Raw genomic sequence first — 27,699 nt, 5'->3', positions numbered from 1 at the left:
TCCTTGTTCTCCTGCTGTCAGTGGGTTTTTTGTGTTTGGGTGCAATTCTTTATCACATTGGCTTAGAGTCACCCTGATACTGCCATGGTTTGTGGAGATAAAAGATTGAATTTGATAAAACAGCAGCGTATCAGATGGATTAAAATTATATTTCAAAGGCTCCAACACACCTACCTCAACATAAAAATAGTCAGCAAACAAACCATCCTTCACAGGTCGTGTGTTTATCTGCTGCAGAGAGTGGTGGACTATAGCTTTTTTTTTTTTTTTACAATTGACAGCAGGTAAAAAGATCAGAAAAAGGTCACCACTTTTTTCAAACTTAAAGCTATAGTGCGTAACTTTTTCAAACAAATGAATGTTGGTTACATTCAAGCCATCGCCAAACGAGTTGACACAAAGTTGAATAAGTCTATCAACTCCACAGAACTCTCTCTGTATGGCAGCGTTTACAAACTGGTATCACCACATGACACTGGCGATCACCAAAGGCTTAACTAATGTAGATGTGCCTACAGTGTTGTTTTAATTATTCCTCAGGGGGGCAATCAAAGTTACACACTAGCTTAAACCTGCAGATTGTTGTTTATTTATACAGTACACACAGTAGTTACAGAGCAACATTAATATTCAGTTGGAGTTGTGACCACTCTCTTTTAGCTCACTATTTTAGAGACAATAAAGTGACATTAACCTTAAAAATGTGGGGCAGAGAGCTAAACACAATCTGAACTCACTATAAAGCTCTGTAAAGCCAAGGGGAGCTGAAGTTTCTGCCGATTCTTTGGAGCTTCATCACTACAACGACCTATTTTGCATTAGCACATTATTTAACAATGATATTTGTTACATTGAAAGTGTTAATATTGGGTATAACCTCTTTAAGGAAGCTGGTAATGAGTAGGCAAAAGCAGCTCTTACCTGTTGTAGAGGAGAATGTCAGGGGTCCAGATCTGGTCTGAAGGGAATCGAAGGTTCTGGACACCGGGGTATTTTTCTGTATTCCAGCTCAGGTAGACGTCAGTCCAGTACTGAGAGAGAGAGAGAGAGAGAGAGAGAGAGAGAGAGAGAGAGAGAGAGAGAGAGAGAGAGAGATTTTCACTAAAGTTAATCTGATGACTTTGACATTTTTTAACAATGGGTGCAAAAACTCTCATGCTCTGCGAAACCCATAATCTCCGATGAACTATAAAAAAAATGAAAAGGAAGGGATAAAATCATTCTTGTAGTATTACTGTTAAACTAAACAACAATTCTGAAGTAATCATGAAAGGAAGGAAAGGATTATACCATGTTAACGGTTATCTAACCACGCAGGCACACTTCATTGCTTGAAACATGTAACAGTCTAAAACCGTGTTCAGCCAAATACTACATGCACGGTATAAAGCTACTGTGGATCCCATGCACAGATAAGGCTTTAACTTTAAACATGTATTTTTTTTCACTGCTTCTTGAAAACTGGTAAGATTCCCAAAGCCTCCAGTCAAAATTTCTACTGGAATTAGCAATGAGCAAACTGTATCAGCACCTGTTGCACAGACTAATCTGTCTCGAAGCAAAAAAGGTGTTTGTGGAATTGTTTGCCTATTGGTGGTCCATTTACAATCAACTTGACTGCCACTTGACTATACTTCACTTTTTTTTCCTTTCTTCTCCCCTGGTCTCACTTTCTGCTTGACAATTTGGCTGATTTTGGACATTTCCTGGAGTATGCTGATGCCAGCGGTAAACTAGCCTGGCTCCGCCCGCCTACCTACTTCCGCCCAAATTTCATTTTCCCTTCAGAGGTCAGTCTGCTGCTGCGGAGAATTCACGTGTTTGAGCTCAGGAAAATTTCCAGACATCCAATCAGCGAACAGAGCGAGTGGCTGAGAACGATGACGTCGATGTCTCGCTCCAGTTTCAGTTGAATGCTGCAACCAAACGTTATGCGATTGGTTGGCTGATCCAGAGTGGCACTGGGCAGATCCAATACTTTTAAACATCAACAGACACCCGCCTCCAAGTGAGTGAACGTTTGCCACATAGAGCAGTTCCAGACCTTCTGTACAAATGAAATGAAGTACGATGGTCTGGTAGCACCAGGCTAGCGGTAAACATGGACACACACAAAATCTCACAGAGATACAGCAACAACTGGTAGAGTTCCAGTATTGAGGATGATGTTTATTACAGCGAGTGTTAATAAACTGCAGATAGCTTAAATATACTTAGATGGATGACATAACATGGACTAATACTAACACAATACACTGTAAATATTCTAACATAAATATTTATTTTAGAATGTGAGCAACAAAAAAAAAGACTCTGGACGTTCACGGTTATAATTCAATATCAACAAGCACTATTTAGTGGCTCTATTAATACAGTTTATCAAGCACAGTCACGGTGTCTTAAGAAGATAAATATGTAATAAAATCATTAAAATAATTAAAATACTCTGAGAGTTGATGATATCATTAAACTTTGACTCACCAGCTGCAGCCAGGCGTTGGTCATCAGCACTTGGTTCTTTTCATCCTGAGACAGGAACAGAGAAAGCAATACATTTCAGCTGTTTTGCATATCCAAAGGAGGAAAAAACATTTGTCTCATTTGTGTAATTTGTTGTTATTAAAGTCTTAATTGATGTATGTTTTTATGTGCTGCTAGAGGTTTTGCCAGGACATTCCTGTAAAAATAGATTTTTCGACTCAAGTGATATAATATAATTGTTGTCTTTATCAAGGGTTAGGGTAAGACGTTCAAAAAGGTTTTCAAATTGAATATACATTAAAGCCTTTTGGGAAATGATGTTGCTCATATTCTAGCTGCAAGGCGAAAAGAGCACTTCTGTTAGCATCAGAATTTCTGCTGTGTGTAAAAGTCAGAACAGGAATGTCAGAAAGATTATAGCTGAAAGGAGGAGAGAGGAAGGCTTTAAACACATTGTATCAGTCCCACCTATCCACGGGATATATGGATGGCCACTTACATAGAACTGCACAAATATTTTGTAATTTAGGTAACTTGTCCAATGAACCTGTTTCTGTTAGTTCCTCTGGAGAATCTTAGTAAAACATGCACTCAATCATTTTCTGCCAGATAACACAACATCCCAAGGACAAACTCTATACTTGTCCCACTGTGAAAAGCAAAAGGCCATGTGGGAAGGACACACACACACACACACACACACACACACATACACATAACTGGTATATTGTATGTGTCCTCTGACAAATGAGAGCCGACATCTGGCTGGTAAGAAACTCAGTGCATTTATGACTTCCCAAAACAGTCTTCTCTCTGTGGACAGGCTGACTAACACACAGTATGTACATAAAGCCTTCAAAGTGTCTCGCAGGTCCTTTCTGTCTGGTGAGTGAGTCAAGAATTAATTTTAAATTCTCCTGCGTAAAGTCACTCAAAATAGTAGACCTGGATTGATTTTTGAGTCACATGACGGAGGCCGGATAGCAAGGAAGGAATGGTAATTTTTATAAATTGATAATGTGTCAGGCTTGTCAAACTGGGGTAGACTGTCAAAACCCAAAACATTGTCAGGTAAGTGGCCTTTGGGGAGACTTTGACATATCTTATCTACAGGCTGGACAACATGAGAATATGTTGTAGGGCAGAATAAATAAGCAACATTAACCCATCTCCCAAGCAGCAACTACTCTTAAATGAAAATACAGTTAGGCCTGGGACACATATCCTGTGTCTACCTCTGGAGCGCGTCTGCATCTGTTACTGCTGTGTCTCTCGCTGTTTTCGGCCACACATGCAACGTCTCAGCTGCTGCTGCAGCGCTTCGGATATTGGATGTGTGGCCGCTGTAGTGTGTTAACCTGGTCACCGAAAAAATACACTACAATACAGTACAAAACAATTTAAAATAGATACGATTTAACCACTTCATGTGGTAAACAAAGAATTAACTAATTGTACTCAAAGTAAACTCCAAGAAATGTTTGATTGCATGACATTGATTGACCACCGCAGTGTCTTGCTAGAAAATATCATGTTAAGAAAGTTTAACCAGGTTCAACCTTTTTGCCATGAAAAATTAGAAACGTTTTGCAGTAGTGCCCTGTGTAGGCACCCCGCCGTTATTCCATGAAGGGATACTGACTATCTAAACCTAAATTCCACTTTTCTTCAGTGAAGCAGCAAGATCACTAGTAAGTATCTCTGTAAGAAAAAACAACCTTGCTAAGCCCTCAACTTTCCCCTGATGAATAGAGATTCAAAACAATAGAGCACAAGACAAATCTAGAGAATGTGCCACTGGACGATCAGGCACTCATCCTTTGAACACAAGCAAACAATGTATGAATGTCTTCCGCTCCAGGTTTTCCACTGCCTGAACTAAACTCCATGCCACAGACACAAACATACAAATGGGGGGCGATTGTGGTGTAGTCATCTCTGACCATCCAAACTGTCTACTCTAATAAAAGCAAAAATACACCAAAAATTATATTTAAAAAAAATACAAGTAAATTCTGTCTCCCTCACCACGTCTATGATCTGCAGCAGCGTAAGGCCCAGCTCCACTAGGATGGGGGCTGAGTCATTGATCACAGGTCTCTCCAGGCGGTTGTAGTTAGCCAGCAGCTCTTTGTACAGCCTCCTCTGGTGTTCTCCCTGCAGGGATCCTAAGGGAAACCAAATAAACATGAGGAAGCATGAGTTTTTGTGAGGATTATTTTGAATATAAAGCATCATCTGAACTACAGTGCCAAGCACCAATATTTGAGCTTGGAAATTCATTCTTGTAACATCTATGAAGCGCTTATTTGACATTATTTTAATACACATAACTTCCAGATATTTCCGAGTTGAAGGAAACAGGTTTCTGAAGGTCAATCCTTGATTTATAGAGACAGGTTGTGCAGTCATTTTGTGTGCATTTTAAAACCATTAATCTTGTGCTGGATTGATTATGTTCCAGATGAGGATTTTTATTTTTTTTTTAAATGCAATCAGTGTTTTGGCTTGGGCTATCCCTTTACTCCAAATTGTGCTTTGGAAACTCTTCGTGTTATTTTAATCCAGAAAGTAGCTTTAATGCAGCGCCTTGGCCTTTCACCCTCACTTTTCTGGCAGCAGCCTCGGGGCAAATTATAATTTACCTGGTTGAGTTTCAAACACGCTGCCATATACTGTACCATTTCAGTCTCTACGGTTTGTGACCAATATCCCTGATTCCTGCAGTACACCCTGTAATGGGCCTATCGCATGAACAATGTATAAGAGGGAGGTCCGTTGAGCTGAAAGTTTTGATGAATAATATATAAATAAATACATACAAGTGCTGACATCTGCATAAACATCCAGAGACTGTAACACACACACACACACACACACACACACACACACACACACACACACACACACACACACACACACTGGCAGGATAGTGAGTGGGTGTAGTCTAAAGGTCCAGGCTGATTAAAATGATGTGTTTGTTGGCCCGACTCTCATCACCATTATTGATCCTCTCTAGCTCACCTTCCACACACATTAGGTGCTATCCATTTATCCCAAAATAAACGCCCCCATTTAGGGACACACAAACACTTACCCACACACACACTCATCTCCATTTAGTGCATTTTAAAAACAAAAATCTATTTGCATCAGGGCAAAAAATTACATTTAACAAGTAATTTGCAGTAGTCTCTTATTAAACCTTGCATGCTTGTTAGCTAAATGATAATCTGAGATTAAGACCAACCACATCAATCAGTTAGTGGTACACACACAGTTCAGCAAATTAACACACTTGAATAACAAATAACATATATATTTATATTGCTTTCTTTATAAATGTGTGACAACTTGTCAAAATTGTGCTCCACAGGTCAGCGCCATGCATAACCAGCATAAGGACTGCCTTCTTCAAACATACATTGGGAAATGGTGGACGGAAGGAGACAAATGAATAATATATAGAGACAGATGTGTGTAGTGTGGATAAGAACATTAGGAGATAAAGAGAGGATAGAGCACTACAACCAAAAAGCGCAGCAAAGAAGGTATTGTTGATTGGCCAGTTAAGACTGTAATGAGGAGAGTTATGTCAGTACTGAGCCTTAAATCAGAGATGGAGGAGTTAGGAGAAGCAGCTCAGCACAGCATAATCCCTTTCACTGCTATTACAGAGCCATTACATCAAACCCTACCCTCTCTATCAATGCATGTGTTTGAAGTTTGCTTCGACGTACAGTATTCATGGCTATCCTTCAGATTCAAACACACCTAAACTCACATATATCTATCCATCTATGCACAATGTAATATGCTTACACACGTCACATGCTCTCAAAATCCTCATGCCTCATCTACAGTTGCTCTCCTGCCAGCCTCCTTCCTGTGTTTTATTACTGTGAATTGTCAACTGAGCACACATTACTAAACTAATAAAGTCAGTAACGAAGAACTCAGAGCTATTGTTGCTTGTCTCATAAAACCGTGTTTGGAGGGAATGAAATAATCCAATCAAATAAACCCCCGTGCCAACTTTAATTCACAACCAAGAGTGTGCAGTGTTCACCAGGGACGAAGGGATACATCCTTTTGTTGTTGTTTTCGTAGCGTCTCACTAATGAAACTGATATGAGAAGCTGGCAAGAAGACATCCTCTTCCAAACACACAGCGAGAGGCCTCATCAAACAATTCCAGTGGAGGGAGGGAATGAGGTGGGGGTTGGGGGAAGGGGGGCTGAAAGAAGGAAAAGTGATGTGTCCTTCGTTTATCAACCTTTTCGGTTATCTCCCTGTTCTTTGTCCTTCAGTTTAAAGGATGATGGAAAACACACTACAAATTGGGGATGAGAGGAAGTCCATTTTCAAGAAGAATCTTAAAAGCCATATATTCTGATTAGGGCTGCACGTTTCTCGCTTAAACGCGTATCACGATTTTTCTCCTCAAGAACGTATATCACCATTCTCTCATATGGTTCTTGTTTTTTCAATAAAAACATTTACTGAGACTTAGAAACTCTAAAAACATTAAGTTAAGTAACAGCTTTAGAATACATTATATAAATAAATAAAACCTAGCACCCAATCAACCACTGTATTTAAGCTTCTTAATTAAAACAAAAGTGTACATGATCAACATGTTGGGTTTACAAGGAGGAATACTAGCAAATTACAACATCTATTGAGTTGTTTGCCTGAATGATACATAAATAGTATATTTTGTTTTACATCGTGTAGCTAATTGTCATTTGTATAGGGGAATATGAGTGAGAGACTCATCTTCATTTACAAATGAGATCGCATAGATATATGAATCAAGATCACGATTTTTTAATTAATTAACTCTAATGGTACCTTTTAATCAAATATATCTTTACTTTCAGATGGATTTAGGTCAATAACATGTGTGATAAATGTAACTGGGACAGATGTTCCCTCTGAATACCAAGTCACCAAGAAGTTTTTCTTTCTTATTTTTCCAAAATTCTACCCTTGAAATGTTATATATTAAACGTCTTCCGATGCAATTTTATTTTGTTATGTCTTGCAAGAGGGAAGTGTATAATGCAAAGCAGAAAATGAGCTTTCAGCATTCACTTTATCTTTGCTATCTTAGTGTCCAACTCAAACTAGATCTCAAAACCAATCACATTGCAGAGAGCATAATTTCGAGGTTACAATGTAACACAGAATGAACACACACACACACACACACACACACACACACACACACACACACACACACACACACACACACACATTTGAAATTCACTGCTGCCTTTTTTTTATCTCATCTTTGCTCAGTTTAACTTCAAACATCCTAAACAAAGAGCTTCTGTGTGTGTTTGTTCTGGCTCAATAAGCTGGCTGAGCCTGACCGCTTTGTGGCACCCCAAGGACCCAGGGGGCATCAGCACCCAAGGAAATCTTTTATTTCAGCATGTCAGAACCCAAGACATTATTAACACATTGCACATATTCCCAAGGTCTCCTTTGAGACCAAGCCCATTTCCTCTTTGTGCGTTTCTTCAACAACAACATTTATTAGAAGAATATTGGACGAGAGAGCTTTCTCACATTTTACTGTGAAATAGAATCAAGAAGAAATTCAAAATTTGAGACACGAAGAGATTTGGTCTGTATATCTCTATGCATTCTGCTTTGTACTATGCGTTGGTGAATTAAGATGTCCAAGAATGGGTTACCTGCCTTTCAATCAGTCTATGGGTGCATTGCATAGCCCCCATGCTTTGTGGTCCATGCAGAAAAGGATTTAGGATGTCCGCATATAGATAAATGTCAAATATAGTATACCAAAAATACCCAGCTGTTCTCATTCATCTGGTAGCATTTTGAAGTAAACAAGCCAGCATGCTTTTTTGGCTGTTCCACAATTCTCTTTGCAGTGGAAGATATGTAACATTAACTGAACCTCCGAGAGAAACAGCGTTGTTACGGATCAATAAGCAAAAGGGTCAAGTTCAAGGCAGGTTATTTTTTGGAATTGGACCCAATATTCTGGATAAGATTAAAAGATGCACATTATGAATTGACAACATGAGGACAGGGAAAACACAAAGTGAAAACAACAATGGGTACCACGGCGTCAGGATAGGACAGCTGCAGCAATGTATCTGTTAAAATATAAATAAAATTATAAATAAATAACTCTAATGCTTAGCGTCAGTTAGGAGGAAACATTTCCATAATTTGCGCGAGGTAAAAATAAAATGTCATACACATGGCAGCTCAAATATGAATGGTCAGAAGACGAGAGGAATACTGCTGCTGAGTGCTTTGCTGAGAACATATTATTTATTCTCAACCAACTCAAGGTTCAGAACTTTCATCTGCATCTAACCTTTTACGGCATCTCAGTTTTTACATCGTCATCAAAGGGAAAAACCTACCTGTAAACAGATTACGACTATTTGTCAAACTACTTTTTCCAAAGCCTCGTTTCCACCAAGCAGTCTGGCTTGGTTCAGTGCTGCTCTGACCGCTTTTATTTACGTTCCCATGGTCAAAAGTTGGGGAGGGTCCCAAAATAAGCAGGCTGAGCTGGTCCTTTTTTTGGCACCGTTCTGTTAGGGTACCAAGTTGTATGAAAGGGTGCCAAAAGGGTGGAGCTTCATACTACAGTCCACATAGTGGACAGAATCATTTCCGCATAAAACCGTTGGTGTTCATTGTTTAGTGTGTGGTATTTTTCCTCTTCATTTATATAATCAGAGGGCTACACTGTGTCCCGTTGCTACGATGTCACCATAGTTACGTAGCTGCCGTGTGCAGCACTGTTTGATCACTGTTCCTGTTGGCTCGCCCCGAGCCGTCTCTGTGCATTTACCGTTAACACATTCGCAATACGGGGGCAGACTTTAAATATAGGAGTGGCTGGCTGCAGCTATGGCTGTCTGGCTTAAACCCCGCCTACCAAAAGGGTACTGTCGGCCTAGGATACGCAAGGCAGATCTAGCGTAGACGAGCTAACCCGACTTGAGCTAAACAGACCCAGGCCAAACCGCTCAGTGGAAGTGAGGCACAGGTTCCAAAATGTACTTTTAAGCTTCAGTTGACAACATAGCAAATTCAACACTGAGCAAGACAGTGCTAATAACTGCTTGTAAAACATTTTTTATATCTAAAGTTTATTAATGTAGTCTGTACTTGTCAACATTAGTTTTACAAATGTTTACATTTCGGCTTGATTCAGCACAATTAATTGAACATGCTCTTAGGGGACAGTAATCCAACACAAGACATGGGCACTGAAACGCTACTGATATTTTAGTTGTGTCATGTTTTGTATGTTGTCATCTGCAAAGAGAAATACAAGGCCCTGCAGGCATGACGAATACACAATGCAGTGAGATGGTGGAACTCAACACATAGGGGAGAACGGGGGAATCTGATGCATCGGGTAATGTGAGCCACACCCTGTATCTAGGCAACGGAAAACATTTTTGGTCATGTGAGATACATGTTTTCAAGCCCCTCTCATTTCCCCTTGGCCCTGAAAGAGAGGACCTCATTGTGCTGTGGTTAGCATGTTTTTTTTCACCAAAATAGGTATTTTGCATGTAAAAGTTAATTTTCTTGCTGTCAACTTAATCAACTGGTGTGCCAAAGCAAATGTATTCACGTAGAAAAACTTCTATCATACGTGTTGATGAACTACCAACATATAAAAACCATGTGATGATATTAGCTAAAGATTAGCCTGAAATGCTAAGAGAGGTAGTTTTTTCTCAAATTGTGGTGGTGGGGGAAAGTGAGACAGTGTCTCACTTTCCCCCACAGCATTTGGCTCACTTTCCCCCACCATGAGGCACAAGTTAAGTTTAGTCTTAAACATATTTTAATGTAAAATTACACAACATATGTTTTAGTTTAATGTCATACACATTGTAGAAAAGCCATCATGCCAAGGAAATACACCAGGAAGACGACCTGGGGCAACCACACGGAAAGAGCACCTTCTCATCTTTCCCTGTAACCTTCAGGGCTGGAATGTAGAGTAGGCTTAGTTGTAGAGTATGACAGGCTGATGTTATAATCCAGTTGGGTCTTCTCCTGTGTTCTGAGTCCCAGGCTATTCTCGCTGGTTCTGATTTTCCTATGCTTTGACCCCCAGACACAAGCTGGGTCTAAGGGTCCTGTGTTCTGACCCCCAGACTGTGTTCTAATCTAACTGGTTCTATCTTTCATTTGAATCTTATTAAAACCTTTTGAATTATAATATGTTGTATTTGATTTTGTTCAGAGTTACTTTCAAGTGTTTAGAAAATTTGCTTTGCTTAATTGACCAAACCCCATCATTCTTTTACTAGTCCGACATTAGTTCTGGAATGTGTGGCTAGCTTTCAGGATTCTAACTGTTACAATATGTGTTGTTATGGTAGTTTCAGAGTGGCAAAAGTAAGTGGATCAGTTTACCCCCTTGATTTTTCTGGTCCGTCTCAGTTTACCCCACAGCTGGGGTAAAGTGAGCCACATGACAACTTTTTTAAAAACAATCATATTTTCACTGCCCTTCATCTTGAAACAATTCTGCTAATGCCCATTTCTAGGAAACATCCTGAATTAATGGGAAATGTGTAAATTTGAGTGATAAATCATTTTAGCTTGCTTAGAGGGGAGCAAATGTAAAAAGTGGCTCAGATTACCCCGTTCTCCCCTACATGCAAATTAAATAACTTCATAAGGGAAAATCAGAAGTATTATTCCTCTCCTTCTCAAGCATTTTGGAATATCCCTCTCTTTTTGTGTTTTACTGTACATTTTCCATTATTCTCCATTATAACTGTGCCTCTCTCTCTCTCTCTCTCTACCTCTCTCTATCAGTGGCTTTATGCCTTTACAAGCCTTTCCAAATCTCTTTTGATCCCTCTCTCTCTATATGCTGCTCTCTTGTAACCTCTATTTTGTCCTCAATTGTTTTGTTTGAAGGTGTTAGCTTTCAGCGTGTGTGCACCTATTTGCAGTGAATGTGCACATTCTAGAGCTGGTGAACTTAAGGGAATAAACAAAAAGCCAGAAAAACCTGGTCATGATCCGTGCTGTCACCAGTTATTTAGCATCATCTGCAGATAAATTGTGATTTTAGTCAAATGTCCCTTAAGATAGAGGACAAAGTGTGAAATAATGTGTGGGAAGTGGGAAGCCAAAAATATATTTTTTTGGACTGAGTGGCATGTGGAAAACTCGAGAACCGGGTAAATACACTCAAGCACATTTTATTTTTCTCTTTATCTGTCACAGACACACACACACACACACACACACACACACACACACACACACACACACACACACACACACACACACACACACACACGCACACAAACAAATTTAGCTCTGCAATGTTGTATCATCTGAATATTTTTTTGTGGGTCAATGCATTCAGATGAGGCCTCCAAACACACTCATCAGACATAGACTATCCAAACAAAGATGGCCTAAGGGACCAAGTCTCCTTCACTCTTCCTCAAACAAACACATTCACAAACTACTATTTGAGGGTCTAAATTATCAACTGTTATATCAGGCCGTTTTAGTGCCTTGATGAGCCCAGCAAAATCTGTCCAAACTGAGCCGCTGTCTAACACACACACACACACACACACACACACACACACACATTTAGGTACACTCGATCAGACGGTGGCAAAGTAATCATGAAATGGAATGATCATGGCTTTCCTCAGTCTCTTTCTGCCAAGATAACTTACAGTACAGATGCCGATCAAGTAATCTATTACAGGATACATTTTTCTTTCTTGTTTACAGTTATGCTTATAGGAAACCAGTAATTACATCAAGAAACTTCTTATAGACCCACTGTTTAATTGATTTTAAACAATTATACAATTGTTTGTGAATTACTGAATGCATTACTTATTAGTTGATAAATAATGAATTTAATCAATCAATGTGTAATGTTTAAAAGCCTTTGCTAACACAGTAGCTGCATGTTGAGGCTAATGTGAAGGTGCTTTATAAGAAATAGTTCATATTGTGTTCTAGTCCGTCTAAAAACAACACTCACATGCCCATAAATAGGTTCAACGAGTTAGAAAAATCAAGTTGTGTCGTGCAAGCAAAAAATTCCTCCTTTGTGTTACTATCCCATTATAAGAAAATATATTTGTTGTTTCATTATTGGTTATTGGGTCTTTAAGTTAGGTGTGTGAGCTTGATTGACAGGTGGTTCAGCCTATCCCAGCTATGCTGCTTCAGGTCTAAGAAAATCCTTTCAAAATTCTATCAGTGACATTACAAATGCTATGTCGTTTTTTATATCGCTCAAGTGTGACTGGCTTCAGACACTTTAACACTACTAACAGTCTTACTTGCTATCAGACTCTGTAGTCAGTGTTAACATGAGGCCTCTAGTTGAGCTGGGCCCCTGAGGGTACCAATGATGCAACATGAATCCTGATAAATAAACAGAGAAAACGCTACAGGGCTGTAGCGACAAAAGGGTCACGAAAATAAGAAATGAAGTAAGAAGACTTAAAAAAAGACATGCCATTCACTTCAATTTAGCTCAACATTAGTTTTAATGCTGAGAGCATGTTCTTACTTTTGAAGCTTGTCCTCCAGTACATAAATTGCTAACATAAAAATCACACTAGTGAACAAAACTGTTCATTATTTAGAGTAATGTTATTTCATATGGTTGTAAACAGGCTTGCTAAATTTGAAAGATTTGATGTGGAGAGCCAATACAATGATACTGTCTGGAACAGAACAGGGCTCGGATCCCAGAGTGCTTTGAGATAGAGTGACCAGAGTTATGAACCTGAAGGGGAAAATGAGCTACACAAAGAAACCACTGACAGAAAGCCTCTCCCTGAGGGACTGGACAGTCGACACCATGACAAATGCTAAAGCCATTCTGATGCAAATGTCTCATGTGAGTGTGTGTATGGGAGAAACTGAAAGAGAAAAATATACAGTGCTGTGTGTACAATTTCCAATGATGATGTGGAAGCAATATGACTTTGGCCAAACAAATATAACTTTTGTTTGGCTATAGCGATGTTGCATCAGCTGAATATAAGCAATACACAACTATAAAAGAGTTGTGAGTTCTGGGTAGAGCTTAACAACATGCTGATTGGATACAGTACGACCAATCAGAGCACTGACCAAGGTGAGATATTAAGCCCCGTTCGTTTAGCGAACAGCGGGGTTAGCTGGTGAATTACACTTTTTCCGTGGTCAGTCGGCAACAGAAAATTCTTCTTTCTTGCTAATGAAAGATTTGAGTGCCGTCTTCTAAATCGTTAAGTGTCGGCCCAAAGCCGTTTCAAACTCAAACAACTTATCCGCAGCTATCTTTGATGTTTACCATCACGGCTTCAACAGCGCATACCCAGCACTGTCATCATCCGGTTACGTCCGCCCAAGAGCCCCATACATACACAGTGCATTTTGAAGTTAAATAAAAAAAGTTAAAATAACACTAAAAGAGTTAAATTTAACACCATTTCCGAGTGTATTTGGTCCCACTCAGAATTGGAGTTAAATTAACTCTCTTCAAAGTGTTACAATTTTAGAGTTAAATTAACTCAAAATAGAGTTAAAAATACACTGTATAGTGTTATTTAAAGCCTTATAGAGTACTTTCTACACCCCGTCTTTTAACTACCGAAATTGACACCAACACTAGGAGGCATTCTACTCCAGCTGTTGTTATATTAACTCAGATAGAGTTAATGGAGTTTGACACTGCATATTTAACACTGGGGAATTTACTGTGTAGGGCTTTTGCCCGCCCATATCAGATAGAAGGATTTGATTGGCAACTCCGAATTTTCCGACATATTAATGAGCTTCAATGGATCCTGTCCAGAGCAGCAGGCTGAGCAAATTTAAATTTGGCAGCGGCAAGTCTGGATTTCCAGACTAGCCAAAACCCTAAAAACATGTAATTTAACTGTAAAGCACTTCAAGGTGACACAATAATGGCACTTGGACACTCTTATCTATTAAGCTACAATGTGTGTGTCTTTCTCTGTGTGCATGAACGAGTGTAAAAAAAAGCAATTTGTCGTGTCATCGTTCTTTTGGAAAACAAGACAATTAATGTAAGAGGATACTTGTATGTGTACGCACTCCTGTGTGCATGTGTGTGTGTGTGTGTGTGTGTGTGTGTGTGTTTGTGTGTCTAATACACAGTTCTGCCTCTTAAACTAACCAAGTGTACATTGGCAGTGGTCTGGAACCTCATTATTTCACAATGAATCATTTGGTAGGGGAATGAGTCAGATGAGGTCAGCAGTGAATTTTCCAGATGTTCAGCAGCCTCAAACCTATATCTTAACGCAGGTGGCTGGCTCATTGCCCAACCTGTTTCAAAACACACAGACAGAGAGAAGGAGGGACAGAGAGTCAGAGAAATAAAAAAATCTGTGAGTTGCTTATAGGAGGGAGAAAGGAAGTAGAGGAAGGTAACTTTAAGCAAGGACTGGGACCAGATACATGTTATGGGTAAGAAGGAAGGTGAAAATGAAGTTAAAAAGTGAAGAAAAAAAAAATCTTAAAATGCCTTGAAAATTCTATAGGGCCATAAAAAAAGGTATTGAGAGAATTCATCAAGGCATGGTTGTGAAGTATAATAACAGAAGAACTAAAACGTGAATATCTTCATTCATTAAGAAGTTAAAACTAGACTGGCTAAAGTATCAGTTGCTTAATTTCTATTCTTGCACCAATAGGTTTGATTGGTACAGATGCATGTTGACTATATCAATACAGAACCGTTTCAATATGTCAACCAAAGTTATTACGTGCCTCTTTAAATATCAAAGTTCAATGTTGGCATTCATTTGCTATGTAGGTGATGTGATGTTTCATCTCCTATCCAATTCAATGTGTATGAATGTAAATTAGGACATAGCAAAACTGAAACCACTAAAAAAGAAAAAATGCAAGAAGAGGACACAATGGAATTGACAATAAGTCATGCATTAAATCAGTAATGATGAGAAGGGAAGGTGATTGGTAGACAACAGCAGAGAGAGTGAACAGAGACAGATGAGGGACAGTAAAGGAGACCATGGGGATAAAAGTTACACTGAATCAATTTTACATTTACGGTCTCAACCCTCCACACTTAGCTGACTACGGGTTTTCATTTCTTGGTGTGACCGTGTGTCTCTCTGTGCGTTTCTTTAAGAAAGTGGGTTTCCATGTGCATGTACACATGCTCATCACTACCATTGTGTGTGATCCTTAAAGCAACCAACGAGTCATGACATGTAAACATCTATAAACACATCAAGTTCAGCATCATATGATATCCCACAGGTCAGAGGGTATGGGGTGTTGTGTGGTAATGGTGTTTTGGTTGAAGGGATTCATATAGGAGAGATTTATAATCTATGGAAGAGGGCTCAGAGCCCTGGAACCACTGGATGTTTAATCCTAATCCAGGAGCTAAAACCTTCACCTTGTTGCCACACTGAGTGCTTGGTGACCACATTCATACTTCCACACCATGTGGTACACAATCCACCAGGATTTGTATGCCTTTCTAGGGCTATAACTGCTGGAAGACAGCTCCACGGCTTGAACAGTAACAAACCGCTACATACGCATCTACACAGTCCCACAACTTTTGAAGTAATTGTAAGGCCACACAACATGTCGACCATTGTCCAAGAATGAACAACAGTGGCACTTACCCCACCTTAACACATGAGAGAAATGCAGAACAAGGGCATAAGAAGTCCATTTCACATAAACTTCCTGATTAAAAAGCGTGGAGTCCGGCAAAGTGGTGAGTATTGCTGAGGGTGGGGAAAATAAAAAGGTGGGCAGACTGTGGAAAAGTCTGCAGGGGAGAAAGAGACTAAATGAAAGAGACAAGAGGAAGACATCGAGAGAGATGAGGCATTGCTAGAAAATCAAGCAGATATTGTTACAGCATTTTGCAAGCAACTTCACTGTCAGCAGAGGGTCAGGAAAATATAAAGTGTAAGCATTGTATTGTATTCTGAATATAGGGCTGTTGAGTCATTAATATTTTATGAGGTAAATAAAAATGTCCATTACCAAAGTTGTAAAGCTTTCACAATTTGTCGCAAAATCCTGCTTCTGAGTGTGTTTCATCATTTTCGGGTTTTTTTGCAGCAATTTCCTGAAAACCGTTAACAGCTACACTTTCGATGGAATACTGGGAATACTTCATTTGATAGTATCTAAGCTACACCTCCCCCCCCCCACAAACACACACACTCCACACAGTTCTACTCCCCAACGAGAAGACCACTGACTGGATCAGTATGGAGACGGTAGAAAAGTTGATGTTTGCGCATTGTGGACAGACACACATACTGTGGGCACACACATACACACACACACACACACACACGCACACACACACACACACACACACACACACACACACAAACATAGAAAGCGTACCTTCGGCAAAGCCACTGTCACAAACTGGTAAGTAAAAACAACCCAGATGTTGCTATGATGATGCTGATGGTGATGATGGGATGGGATTTAGGAGAGAATTAGAGTCATGCGTGCACATCTCATTGCACACGAATGAGCTAACCTTAATGCCCACACTCTTTTCGTACGCACACAAAAGCACAGCGTTTGATTATATCTCTCAAGTGAATTAAGTAATCTTTTTACACCAAAATAGATTAGTACGAGTGCCAAAAAAGAGGGCATTTTTTGTTTGTTAAACTAATTCCCATTTTTCGTTCAAAGATAATGAAGAGGGGAGATTCAATAGAACATTTGATGACTCCTTAAAAACAAATGACAGTGATTCGGTCTAGTGAGCAAAAAAAGGAGTAGCTAATAGTTTCAAATGCAAAAGAAAAACTTTTCTAATCGTAAAAGCCTCCTTAAAATACCAACTCAGTTCAAAAGTGCTTTAGAAATCACTTGTAACAGACAATGTAGGCTAAACTCAAGTGTATTTTCTGAATTTTCTGAAACACATGCCAGACCCCTGCATGAATTTTAGTGTTTTTTCTGTCAAAATCATTCATTTCCCTATCAATTAAAAAAAAGGGGGGGGGGGGGAATAACAGAAAAGAAACTTAATTAGGCGCTGACATCAAGAGCGACTTTCCTCCTCAAACATACCTTTGAAAAGCATCGCCGCAAAAATATAAAATCCAACCGAACATGGTCCCCAAAACTTGTGGCACCGCATCCTGGCAGCGGGCAGTGAGACTCCCCGGAGTCGGCTACACAGGGACTCTGCTCCGGCTTGACGGTGGGGTGAACATGAGCCTGGAGAGAGAGAGAGAGAGAGAGAGAGAGAGAGAGAGAGAGAGAGAGAGAGAGAGAGAGAGAGAGAGAGAGAGAGAGAGAGAGAGAGAGAGAGAGAGAGAGACGAGGAGGAGGCAGACAGCGGGTGAGATGAAAACACTGACGGACCACAGTGAGTGTGGAGTTCAGATTGGCGCGTTCACATTCAACCAAACACGGAGAGCTGCACGGGGACGCGCGCTAGAGCTATTCACAGGTAAATAACTAGGCCTATGACAACGTCTTTCTTGACTATCGCAAACTTCGGTAGCGTAATCAACTGACGGTTTCTAAACCTTGTCATGTTTGTTTTACAAGTGAAGTGTCGTTTGTTTTAGCTTAACTGCTTTTTACATTTTTTTTTATGTTTTTCGTTTAAATAGCATCTTCTACGATATTTAGTTTAAAAAAGGCCTACATTAACGTCGTCTTCTTAACGTCTAATTAATGAATTCATAATGCCATACTTACAGTTGATTTGTGTCTCGTGCACCTGTCGCCAAGCGGTGCCCACCTGTATTTAAGATCGGAGCAAGCAGCAGGGGGGCACGTGTGACGTGGACAGAGCGCGTATGTCTGCGTGTGTTGCATTTGGATCGCAGTGAAGGAGCCCATGAATGGGCTTTACTGCAAACTGGGGTATATGATTTCTGATTGGTCAAAGTTAACATGAGCTGTACACTTTGACCAATCAGAGCGAGGCTCCGATTCCCTTTTCTTATTGGCTGTTGGGACTGTCCATTCACTTTGGCACGACTTTGTTGGTGTAGAGCGTGTCAGGGATGGACCATAGGGGAGGGACCAAAGAGAACAAGCGGTTGGAGGTATTTGAATTCGAATCTCTATCCCAACTGCCATTTTCTTCCCAAATCCTCCACTCCAGCTTTAAAACTTAGGTTATAATTTAAATTTAGTTAATTTATCAATTTATATTTATATCAGTTTATTTGTGGTTTGTAGCACTTGTTCCCCCAGTAAGTATGAAGTATATGAAAATCATGTGAAAGCAGACTATTCTGCTTTTTGTGGTTCAAAAGGATTTACACTTAACAAAAGTCTTTGATTGAATCAATATTGATGGGTAACAACAATAGCTCCATTGACTGTATTTGAGGTGAACGGGGTTCCTTAAGAGAATTGTCACCTGACTCTTAGTTCGTTTCGACCATAGGTAGCATTGTATTGCCTTTCAATAAACTGTTTAGGTTTTACAGCCTCAACTTTTTGTTGGCTTACTCTCACATGCCCTCGTCAGCATCAGCCCCAGCTGTTTTAAGCTTAAAAGCTTTATAACCCCCACTGTACGCTGACTGCGCAGCAGCACGACAGACAGACAAAGTTAGTTACCGGCTGTTGAGCATAATGGAAGCCCAGGCCTAGCCAAATGGCCCATAGTAGTGATGTTAAAAAGTCCTTCATCAACTGCATTTTTGTTGTATCCTTCACCGTTTTGTGCCAGTCTGGCTCATTATCAAATGACCAATGTATTCCAGTCCATAAATAATTCCAGTTAGATATAGATTCCGACAGGCGATGAGGAGGAACACTGCACATTTCTGCCAATGTTCTCACCACCTGGCTCTGCCTCTCTCTCTCTCTCTCTCTCGCTATATCTCTCTCTCTATCTCTCTCTCTCTCCCGCCCTTGTCCTCTCTATGGAACAGGAGCATATCATCTGTCCTGTGCCAGCTGTACTAAACCAGTTCTTGCTGTTTTTCTTCACACCTGGAGTTTCATCAGAGGGGATTTATGCTGTTAGATGTAATTCGGTGCAGAATCCCATATTTGTGTGTGCTGTCATTGGGTCGACAGCCACAGTGCGCTTAGTAAAACCTCTGATCTTTCACAATCTCCATCCTTGTACTTGATCTCGCTTGGAAAACAACTCATGAGGAGCCAGTAACATTAAACTTAGCCTAATTTTACAAAGGGAAACATATTTCTATTTTTCTGTATCTTTATCATAGTGGATCAAGCCTAACATTGTTGATGTATGATTCATGCACGAGAATTATTCATCACTAATTCCCACTTATAGAGATCCCATCAAGCGTGCTATTCTTGCTTTCACCATCGAAGCGGGGCGGCGCATTTGTCATGAACTTCACTCCCTTCAACTCAAAGATCAGAAATAACAAACTCTTTAAGTCCCAATCAGTCTGAGTGCAGAGTGGCCATTATTAATGTATCTGTGTCTTAGTCAGTATAAAGATATAACACAAAAAATACTCAAAAATTCTGGATTTGTCAAAACATCTATGCCCATTGAAAGCTGCTTAAACCACTTGATATCACTTTTGGTCACAGGGCCAATGCATTGATCCTGTATGGAGTATGGAGAAAAGAAGGGAGGGCTTGATAAAACACTTGACAAACCGGCCAGAGAGCCGTTTGAGGATTTCCGTGTCTGGAAAAAAAAACTATAAGATAAAGTACCAGCAGGCTAAATGCTGGAAATACTTTGCACATTAGTATTAGTATTTGTTTGCTACAAGAGTCACAATCAATCCATTCTCTGAAGCACGCACATGGTTCTCACTCTGAGGACTACAGAGGACTACAGATAACCTTACTGTGGTTTGGTGAGGAGCTGTCTATAATGCTGAAACCAAGAGCGGCATTGTACTGCAGTAATGCGCAGATGTAAAAAAAAAATATATATATACAATCATATGAAAAAGTTTGGGAACCCCTCTCAGCCGGCATTATAATTGACTCTGCTTTCACAAAAAAAAGATAAAAGTGGTATGTCTTTAATTTACCAGGAACAGCTAAGTACTGGGATGTTTTCCAAACAAAGATTTTTTGAAAAGCAGTATTTGGTTGTATGAAATAAAATAAAATGTGAAAAACTGGCTGTGCAAAAATATGGGTACCCTTGTGGTTTTGTTGATTTTAATGCCTGTAACAGCATGTAAAACTGATGACTTTAAACACACAGTTGGTTGGATTATGTTGTTAAGCCTTGAACCTCATATAATTGTCTGTTTAATCATGAGAAAATGTATTTTAGGTGCCTAAATGCAAGTTGCACTTCTCTTTGACTCTCTGCTGAAGTGAGACAGAATGGGATCATCAAAACAGCTCCCAAAAGATCTTAAAAACAAAGATTATTCATTGTCATGGTTTAGGGGAAGGCTACAAGAAGCTTTCCCAAAGGTTTCAATTGTCAATTTCTACTGTAAGGAACGTTGTCAGGGAATGGAAGGACACAGGCACAGCTGCAGTTAAACCCAGGTCTAGCAGACCAAGAAAAGTACAAGAGCAGCATATGCGGCGGATTGTGAGAATGGTTGCACACAACCCAAAGATCACCTCCAAAGACCTGCAAGAACATATGGCTGCAGATTGTGTATCTGTACATGGTTCTACAATTCAGTGCAATTTGCACCAAAACATCTGTATGGCCGGGTGATGAGAAGGAAGCCCTTTCTGCGCCCACGCCACAGATACAGTTGCATGGAGTATGCAAAAGCTCATTTAGACAAGCCAGCTTCATATTGGAAGAAAATGCTTTGGACTGATGAGACAAAAAATAAGTTATTTGGTCTTTATAAAAAGCAGATGTTTTGGTGCAAATTGCGCTGAATTGTTGAACGATGTACAGATACACAATCTGCAGCCAGATGTTCTTGCAGGTCTTTGGAGGTGATCTGTGGGTTGTGTGCAACCATTCTCACAATCCTCCACCTATGCCGCTCCTGTTTTTTTCTTGGTCTGCCATGCCTGGGTTTAACTGCCACTATGCCTGTGTCCTTCCATTTCCTGACAACGTTCCCTACAGTCGAAATTGACAATTGAAACCTTTGGGAAAGCTTCTTGTAGCCTTCCCCTAAACCATGACAATGAATAATCTTTGTTTTTAAGATCTTTTGGGAGCTGTTTTGATGATCCCATTCTGTTTCACTTCAGCAGAGAGTCAAAGAGAAGTGCAACTTGCATTTAGGCACCTAAAATACATTTTCTCATGATTAAACAGACAATTATATGAGGTTCAAGGCTTAACAACATAATCCAACCAACTGTGTGTTTAAAGTCATCAGTTTTACATGCTGTTACAGGCATTAAAATCAACAAAACCACAAGGGTACCCATATTTTTGCACAGCCAGTTTTTCACATTTTATTTTATTTCATACAACCAAATACTGCTTTTCAAAAAATCTTTGTTTGGAAAACATCCCAGTACTTAGCTGTTCCTGGTAAATTAAAGACATACCACTTTTATCTTTTTTTTGTGAAAGCAGAGTCAATTATAATGCCGGCTGAGAGGGGTTCCCAAACTTTTTCATATGACTGTGTATATATATATCAAAGACATCAGACAAGTCGAATAAAATAATGAATTCCACTTTCCAGATGCAATAATAGAGCATGTCAATATTTTAAATTGTATTGACAGATATGTAGAGGTGAATGCAAACAGCAGTGCATGATAGCGGTCAGCTTATTGTTCGTTAACCACAATGTGCTGTGGCTTGTTGATGAATCTGATCTCACAGCTGAGCTCAGGTTTCGAAGTGTCAGACTTGTTTTGGCATGTTAGACAAAATGACATGTAGATAACAAGATAACAAAGTCAAATCAATTTCCAAACTAGTAATGAGAAGCTTTGAACTTCCAAAGTCTGACAACAACGAAATGCAAAAGTGCTGATGTCATTGTCTGGATACGTATAGTATGCAAAAAGATTTTTGGTGTGCTTACATAGGGAGTCTTGGAATCTGTTTTACTATAAATATATATTCTCTCCCCATGGGCCCCTTTGGGGGAGGGGTCGCAACAACAACACAAACAATTTCAGAATCAGACAGACAATGAGATTGACTTAAATCTCAGCATGCAAATCATTTTGCCTCATAAATGACAGGTATCACGTAAACCAACAAAGCAAGAAAACCTCTCAGGATCACCCTGAGTTTGGTTGATGTTGAACCTTTAAATTCTGAGCTGGAGCTTCCAATCCATCCACCCTTCTCTAAATTAGGACAGAGAGGGAATCTGCTTCATATTTGCTATTTTTAAATGCACAGATCGGTTTAAGTTGAAGTACTATAGCAGAAGGAAAGCGCAGCACAAAGAGAGTGTGGAGACCAGAGGGAGCTGTTAATTCTCCATCTTTTATAAATGAGGAGGGTTCTGCTAATGGACTTAAGTGTTGCGTTGCCACCATCACTTCCGTCCATCTTCTCTACAGTAAAACAAACTTAGCGGCCACATAATTCAATTGCAGACATTACAGAGGCAGTGGTACGTTGCTTTGCCTATATGTGACAGTACGTGAAAACCTCAGTGCAAAGAGATAAGCTAAAGGAGACAGAGGTATTCTTATCTGCTTTTCCAAATTAAATATTTGAAATATTCGCCAGTCGCAGCAGGGTGCATATGTGTGCATGTGGAGATACGGCATGGGCAGATGTATTTTAGTTTAGTCTGTGTGTCGCTACCTTTGATGTGTGGAAGATGCAACGTTTTTGCTCTAGGAGAGAGCACAAGGGTCCCAGAGCTACCCAAGGTAGCGTGCGTGTGTGTGTGTGTGCGTGCGTGTGTGCATTTTTGGATTTGACATGCTATGTTATGCATCTGTCAGTGTATTCATACTATTTGAGGTCTTTTCAGAAATATATGCACATGGAACAAGTTTTTAGGTGGTTGTGTTTAACGAAAATGCTAATAAAAACAATTCATTAGAGGCCTTTAACGCACCTTAATGTATGTTTTCAGGAATAAGTGTGAATATCCGACCACTCACTGAAGCTCAACTCTGTCCCTAAATAGCACCTCCCCTGCTGCCAGCCAGCCATGTACTGTATCTACTTTACACGGCACGGGTGGCGACTCAGTTTATTATGGGCTGTCAAAGAAAGGTCGGACCTCTCACACACACTTAGAAGTTTACTGTGGAAAAGGTCAGGAGAGCACCCAAGGGTGAGGGAAGAGAGACAGAGTCTTGAAAATACAAACAAAACAATGTGTGATAAGTGGCTCATCCATTTACAGAACATGCAGAGGAATACTGTCACACTTTTATGTACACATACTTGCTCAGGTCCACACAATGGAAGGAGTTTAAATCATTCATGTGTTTTCTGTTTTGTTGGATGTTTAGTTTTTTTGTTTATGCGTCAACTTTAATCCTCACTTTAGCTTTTAACGGAAGGGTCATTTCGGTGTGGCATCATCAGTGTTGGAGCTGCAGTATAAATATTACATCACAGGGAGTCCTCCTGCTCATACTTTAAAGGATTCATGCTTTGATGCAGCACCTTGTTAAATGGAGAAATCTCAAATTGATTCTCTTGGGACCTGCTTTGCAATTATTTCTGGTCTTAGAAAGTCTTTCTTCCATCAAAAACAGGCATTACATTTTTATAACTTAGGTAGAGACAGTAGTGCGGGAATTTTAATTAATATCTTTATTTCACCTTTATTTTTATTTTTTTTTTTATATTAAAGTCATTAAGAACAAGTTCTCATTTAGCTTTTGTCACCTGCATTCCTGATTTTATGACCACAATTTACTGCAGCATTTCATTCTCATAATTGTATTGCAGAAATGTACTTTTCAACAGGTATGCTTCCTTCTATAGATTTATGAATTGATTAAAAATCACAGAAAAAAACACACATTTTTTTCTCTTTCAGGTCACTCATTGGTTAAATGCCTCGTGTGGTAATGGGGAACTGTCTTAACAGCTACAAATGTGCTTAGGACCCCACCCAGTGGAAGATAGCTAGATGTACACAAAATAAATATTGTATATTAATAACAAATATGTAAATTCTTCCAAGTCCACAAAAACCTGTCAAAAGATCTAAATTATAGGGGAGAACGGGGTAATCTGAGCCACTTTTTACATTTGCTCCCCTCTTAGCGAGCTAAAATGATGATTTATCACTCAAATTTACACATTTCCCATTAATTCAGGATGTTTCCTAGAAATGGGCATTAGCAGAATTTTTTCAAGACAAAGGGCAGTGAAAATATGATTGTTTTAAAAAAAGTTGTCATGTGGCTCACTTTTCCCCAGCTGTGGGGTAAACTGATCCACTTACTTTTTCCACTCTGAAACTTCCATAACAACACATATTGTAACAGTAAGAATCCTGAAAGCTAGCCACACATTCCAGAACTAATGTCGGACTGGTAAAAGAATGATGGGGTTTGGTCAATTAAGCAAAGTAAATTTTCTAAACACTTGAAAGTAACTCTGAACAAAATCAAATACAACATATTATAATTCAAAAGGTTTTAATAAGATTCAAATGAAAGATAGAACCAGTTAGATTAGAACACAGTCTGGGGGTCAGAACACAGGACCCTTAGAGCCAGCATGTGTCTGAGGGATAAAGCATAGGAAAATCAGAACCAGCGAGAACAGCCTGGGACTCAGAACACAGGAGAAGACCCAACTGGATTATAACATCAGCCTGTCATACTCTACAACTAGGCCTACTCAACATTCCAGCCCTGAAGGTTACAGGGAAAGATGAGAAGATGCTCTTTCCGTGTGGTTGCCCCAGGTTGTCTTCCTGGTGTATTTCCTTGGCATGATGGCTTTTCTACAATATGTATGACATTAAAATAAAACACATGTCATGTAATATTACATTAAAATATGTTTAAGACTAAACTTAACTTGTGCCCAATGGTGGGGGAAAGTGAGACAGTGGCTCACTTTCCCCCACAGCATTTGGCTCACTTTCCCCCACCACCACAGTTTGAGAAAAAACTACCTCTCTTAGCATTTCAGGCTAATCTTCAGTTATCAGCATCACATGGTTTCATATGTTGGTAGTTCATCAACACGTATGATAGAAGTTTTTCTACGTGAATACATTTGCTTTGGCACAACAGTTGATTAAGTTGACAGCAAGAAAATTTACTTTTACATGCAAAATACCTATTTTGTTGAAAAAAAACATGCTTACCACAGCACAACGAGGTCCTCTCTTTCAGGGCCATGGGGAAATGAGAGGGGCTTGAAAACATATATCTCACATGACCACAAATGTTTTCCGTTGCCTAGATACAGGGGGTGGCTCACATTACCCGATGCCTCAGATTCCCCTGTTCTCCCCTATATGTATTTCTCTCCAGCATGTGTTTGTGTCTGAACAGTGAAAAGGGAATAATTCAACAATGTGGCTCCAGTGAGTTATAAGTCATTAAGGTTTTGGCACAACAACAACACAACAACAACAACACAACAACAAGATGATAATTATTTTTATTTTAGGAGTTTATTTTAATAATAAGTATTGAACACTGGCATATCAAAGGAATATCAAATTACAAGATTGCAAAAAGTAAAAATATGCCTGTTCATTATGACACAATATATTACTGTCATGATTTAAAACTTAAACCTTACAAAATGTCTGTCTTTATGCTGATACTGAGAGCTTGACCTTCCTGTGTGGATTGCACCAGTGTGTGTTTTTGGATTGGTCTGTCCCTGCTCTGGCACACAGTAAAGTGGTTTCCTTGAGTGGCCAGCCAGATGTTTGACTCATTCATTCCTCTCTGGTTTGTGGTAAGTAGGAAACCTTGAAAGAAACTCTTTCAAAGTTCCACATTCAGGCGTGAGATTTTGAGCTCTGAGGATACTCAGACATTCAGCAGATCAACAGCTTGCCGTTCACACTGCAGGTAAATCTCATATTTCTGTGACTCTATATCTACAAGGCTTATTTATCGGGCTTTACACCAGTGGGAAATGGAAGCAGTTCCTAACTCTTAAAATCCTTTCATGCATATGTTTGCATCTCTGTGTGTTGTTTTTTTATCAGTGACTTTTCTTCAATAGAACCTAATAATTGGATTATGTGTTACTTTTTATAGACATGAGGTCTGTGATCCTGTTGAGTGGTTAGTCATTCAATTTTATGAACTTATTTTTTTGAACAACAGAAAGTGCCTGTCTTTTTTTTAATTGCATTTATCTCATTTTAGTCTGTCTGTTCGGGCTTTTTGCCTCCCCGTTTGTGAAGGAATACAAGGCCAACAGTTCATCAGGCTGAAGAGAGAGTCTGGCTACTGGGATCCACACCACTCTCAGAACCAGTGGGGGTTACACCATTCAGGAACAGTCGCCAATACTCAGGTCAAGCCAGTTTGAGCCTGATTGGAAGCCAGTGAACGCAAGTGCCAAGAAGACATTTTGACTTCTACATGTACATGAGTAACCTGATGTTTGACCGCTCTGTGGCTACTTGAGTTAGATTTTTGTCATCAAAGCATTTTATTTTATTTCACCTTTATTTTTACAGGCAAGTCATTAAGATCATGTTATTTGTACGTATGATTAAATATATGTCAAGTATTTTACCTTGCAGTATTGTGACCTAATATTGTTTTATTTAACATGCTGCTTTCCCCTGAGTACTACAGTATTACTTGCTTTTAATATGCTTTTTAAATTATAAAATGAATCACATTTCTTTTAGGTTTAAATTATTTTTTTATTCTATTCGGTTTGTTGCATTGAAAAACAACAGGCTGTATATGGAGATGCTGCGCAATGCACAAGCTCACCTGGACAGCCAGACGGGCGGACACAGATAAAACAACAAAAAGGGGAAAACTGAGCCACTGTAGACAAAAAATGAGTGGTTAAAGCTGACAATTTTACTAAGTGCTCACTAATCTGTGGTTTTGCCTTCGAATACTAGTCTCTATCGGTATTAAGTGGTTATTAGAGTGCAAGTAATTAATGTTAAAAGGTTGCATGAGATAGTATGCTTTTATGTATTAAAAAAATACAGCTGCTTACAGCTTAATATATGTTTTATATATTCATATTAGACATGTGTGACTTAGAGTTGTTTTCATGAGTGCATGGATTATTTGGGGACAATGATGCCTAAAATTAACCATTTTATTTATTTTTAGATTCAACGTGAATACAACAGTTCTTTTTACTGA

General features: G+C 39.4%; 2 protein-coding genes across 2 annotated transcripts in view; one reads left to right on the top strand and one right to left on the bottom strand.

Annotated features, from left to right (window-relative positions):
• The window catches only part of LOC307256727 (neuronal acetylcholine receptor subunit alpha-7-like), a gene marked incomplete at both ends in the record, with an annotated part of 31,573 nt that extends 13,899 nt beyond the window's left edge, over positions 1–17,674 (bottom strand). The window contains 4 exons of the mRNA XM_080035811.1: positions 922–1,031; positions 2,482–2,526; positions 4,510–4,649; positions 17,605–17,674. Coding sequence (XP_079891937.1) covers positions 922–1,031; positions 2,482–2,526; positions 4,510–4,649; positions 17,605–17,674 — 365 coding nt within the window. The remainder of the gene's footprint in view (positions 1–921; positions 1,032–2,481; positions 2,527–4,509; positions 4,650–17,604) is intronic.
• An 8,944-nt stretch (positions 17,675–26,618) lies between these two features.
• LOC307256930 (uncharacterized protein C3orf85-like) lies at positions 26,619–27,339 on the top strand (the record flags this gene model as incomplete). The annotated part of the gene is given in 6 exon segments (XM_080036046.1): positions 26,619–26,643; positions 26,728–26,778; positions 26,781–26,842; positions 26,844–26,932; positions 26,934–26,979; positions 27,253–27,339. Coding segments are annotated over 6 exon segments (360 nt in total).
• Between the last annotated feature and the right edge of the window lie 360 nt (positions 27,340–27,699).

The sequence above is a fragment of the Ammodytes marinus genome (genome assembly GCF_949987685.1).
Source record: "Ammodytes marinus genome assembly, chromosome: 10".
In the NCBI taxonomy this organism is placed as follows: Eukaryota; Metazoa; Chordata; class Actinopteri; order Uranoscopiformes; family Ammodytidae; genus Ammodytes; species Ammodytes marinus.
Note: the sequence above shows the minus strand (reverse complement) of the source record. Positions and strands in the feature narration are given on the sequence as shown.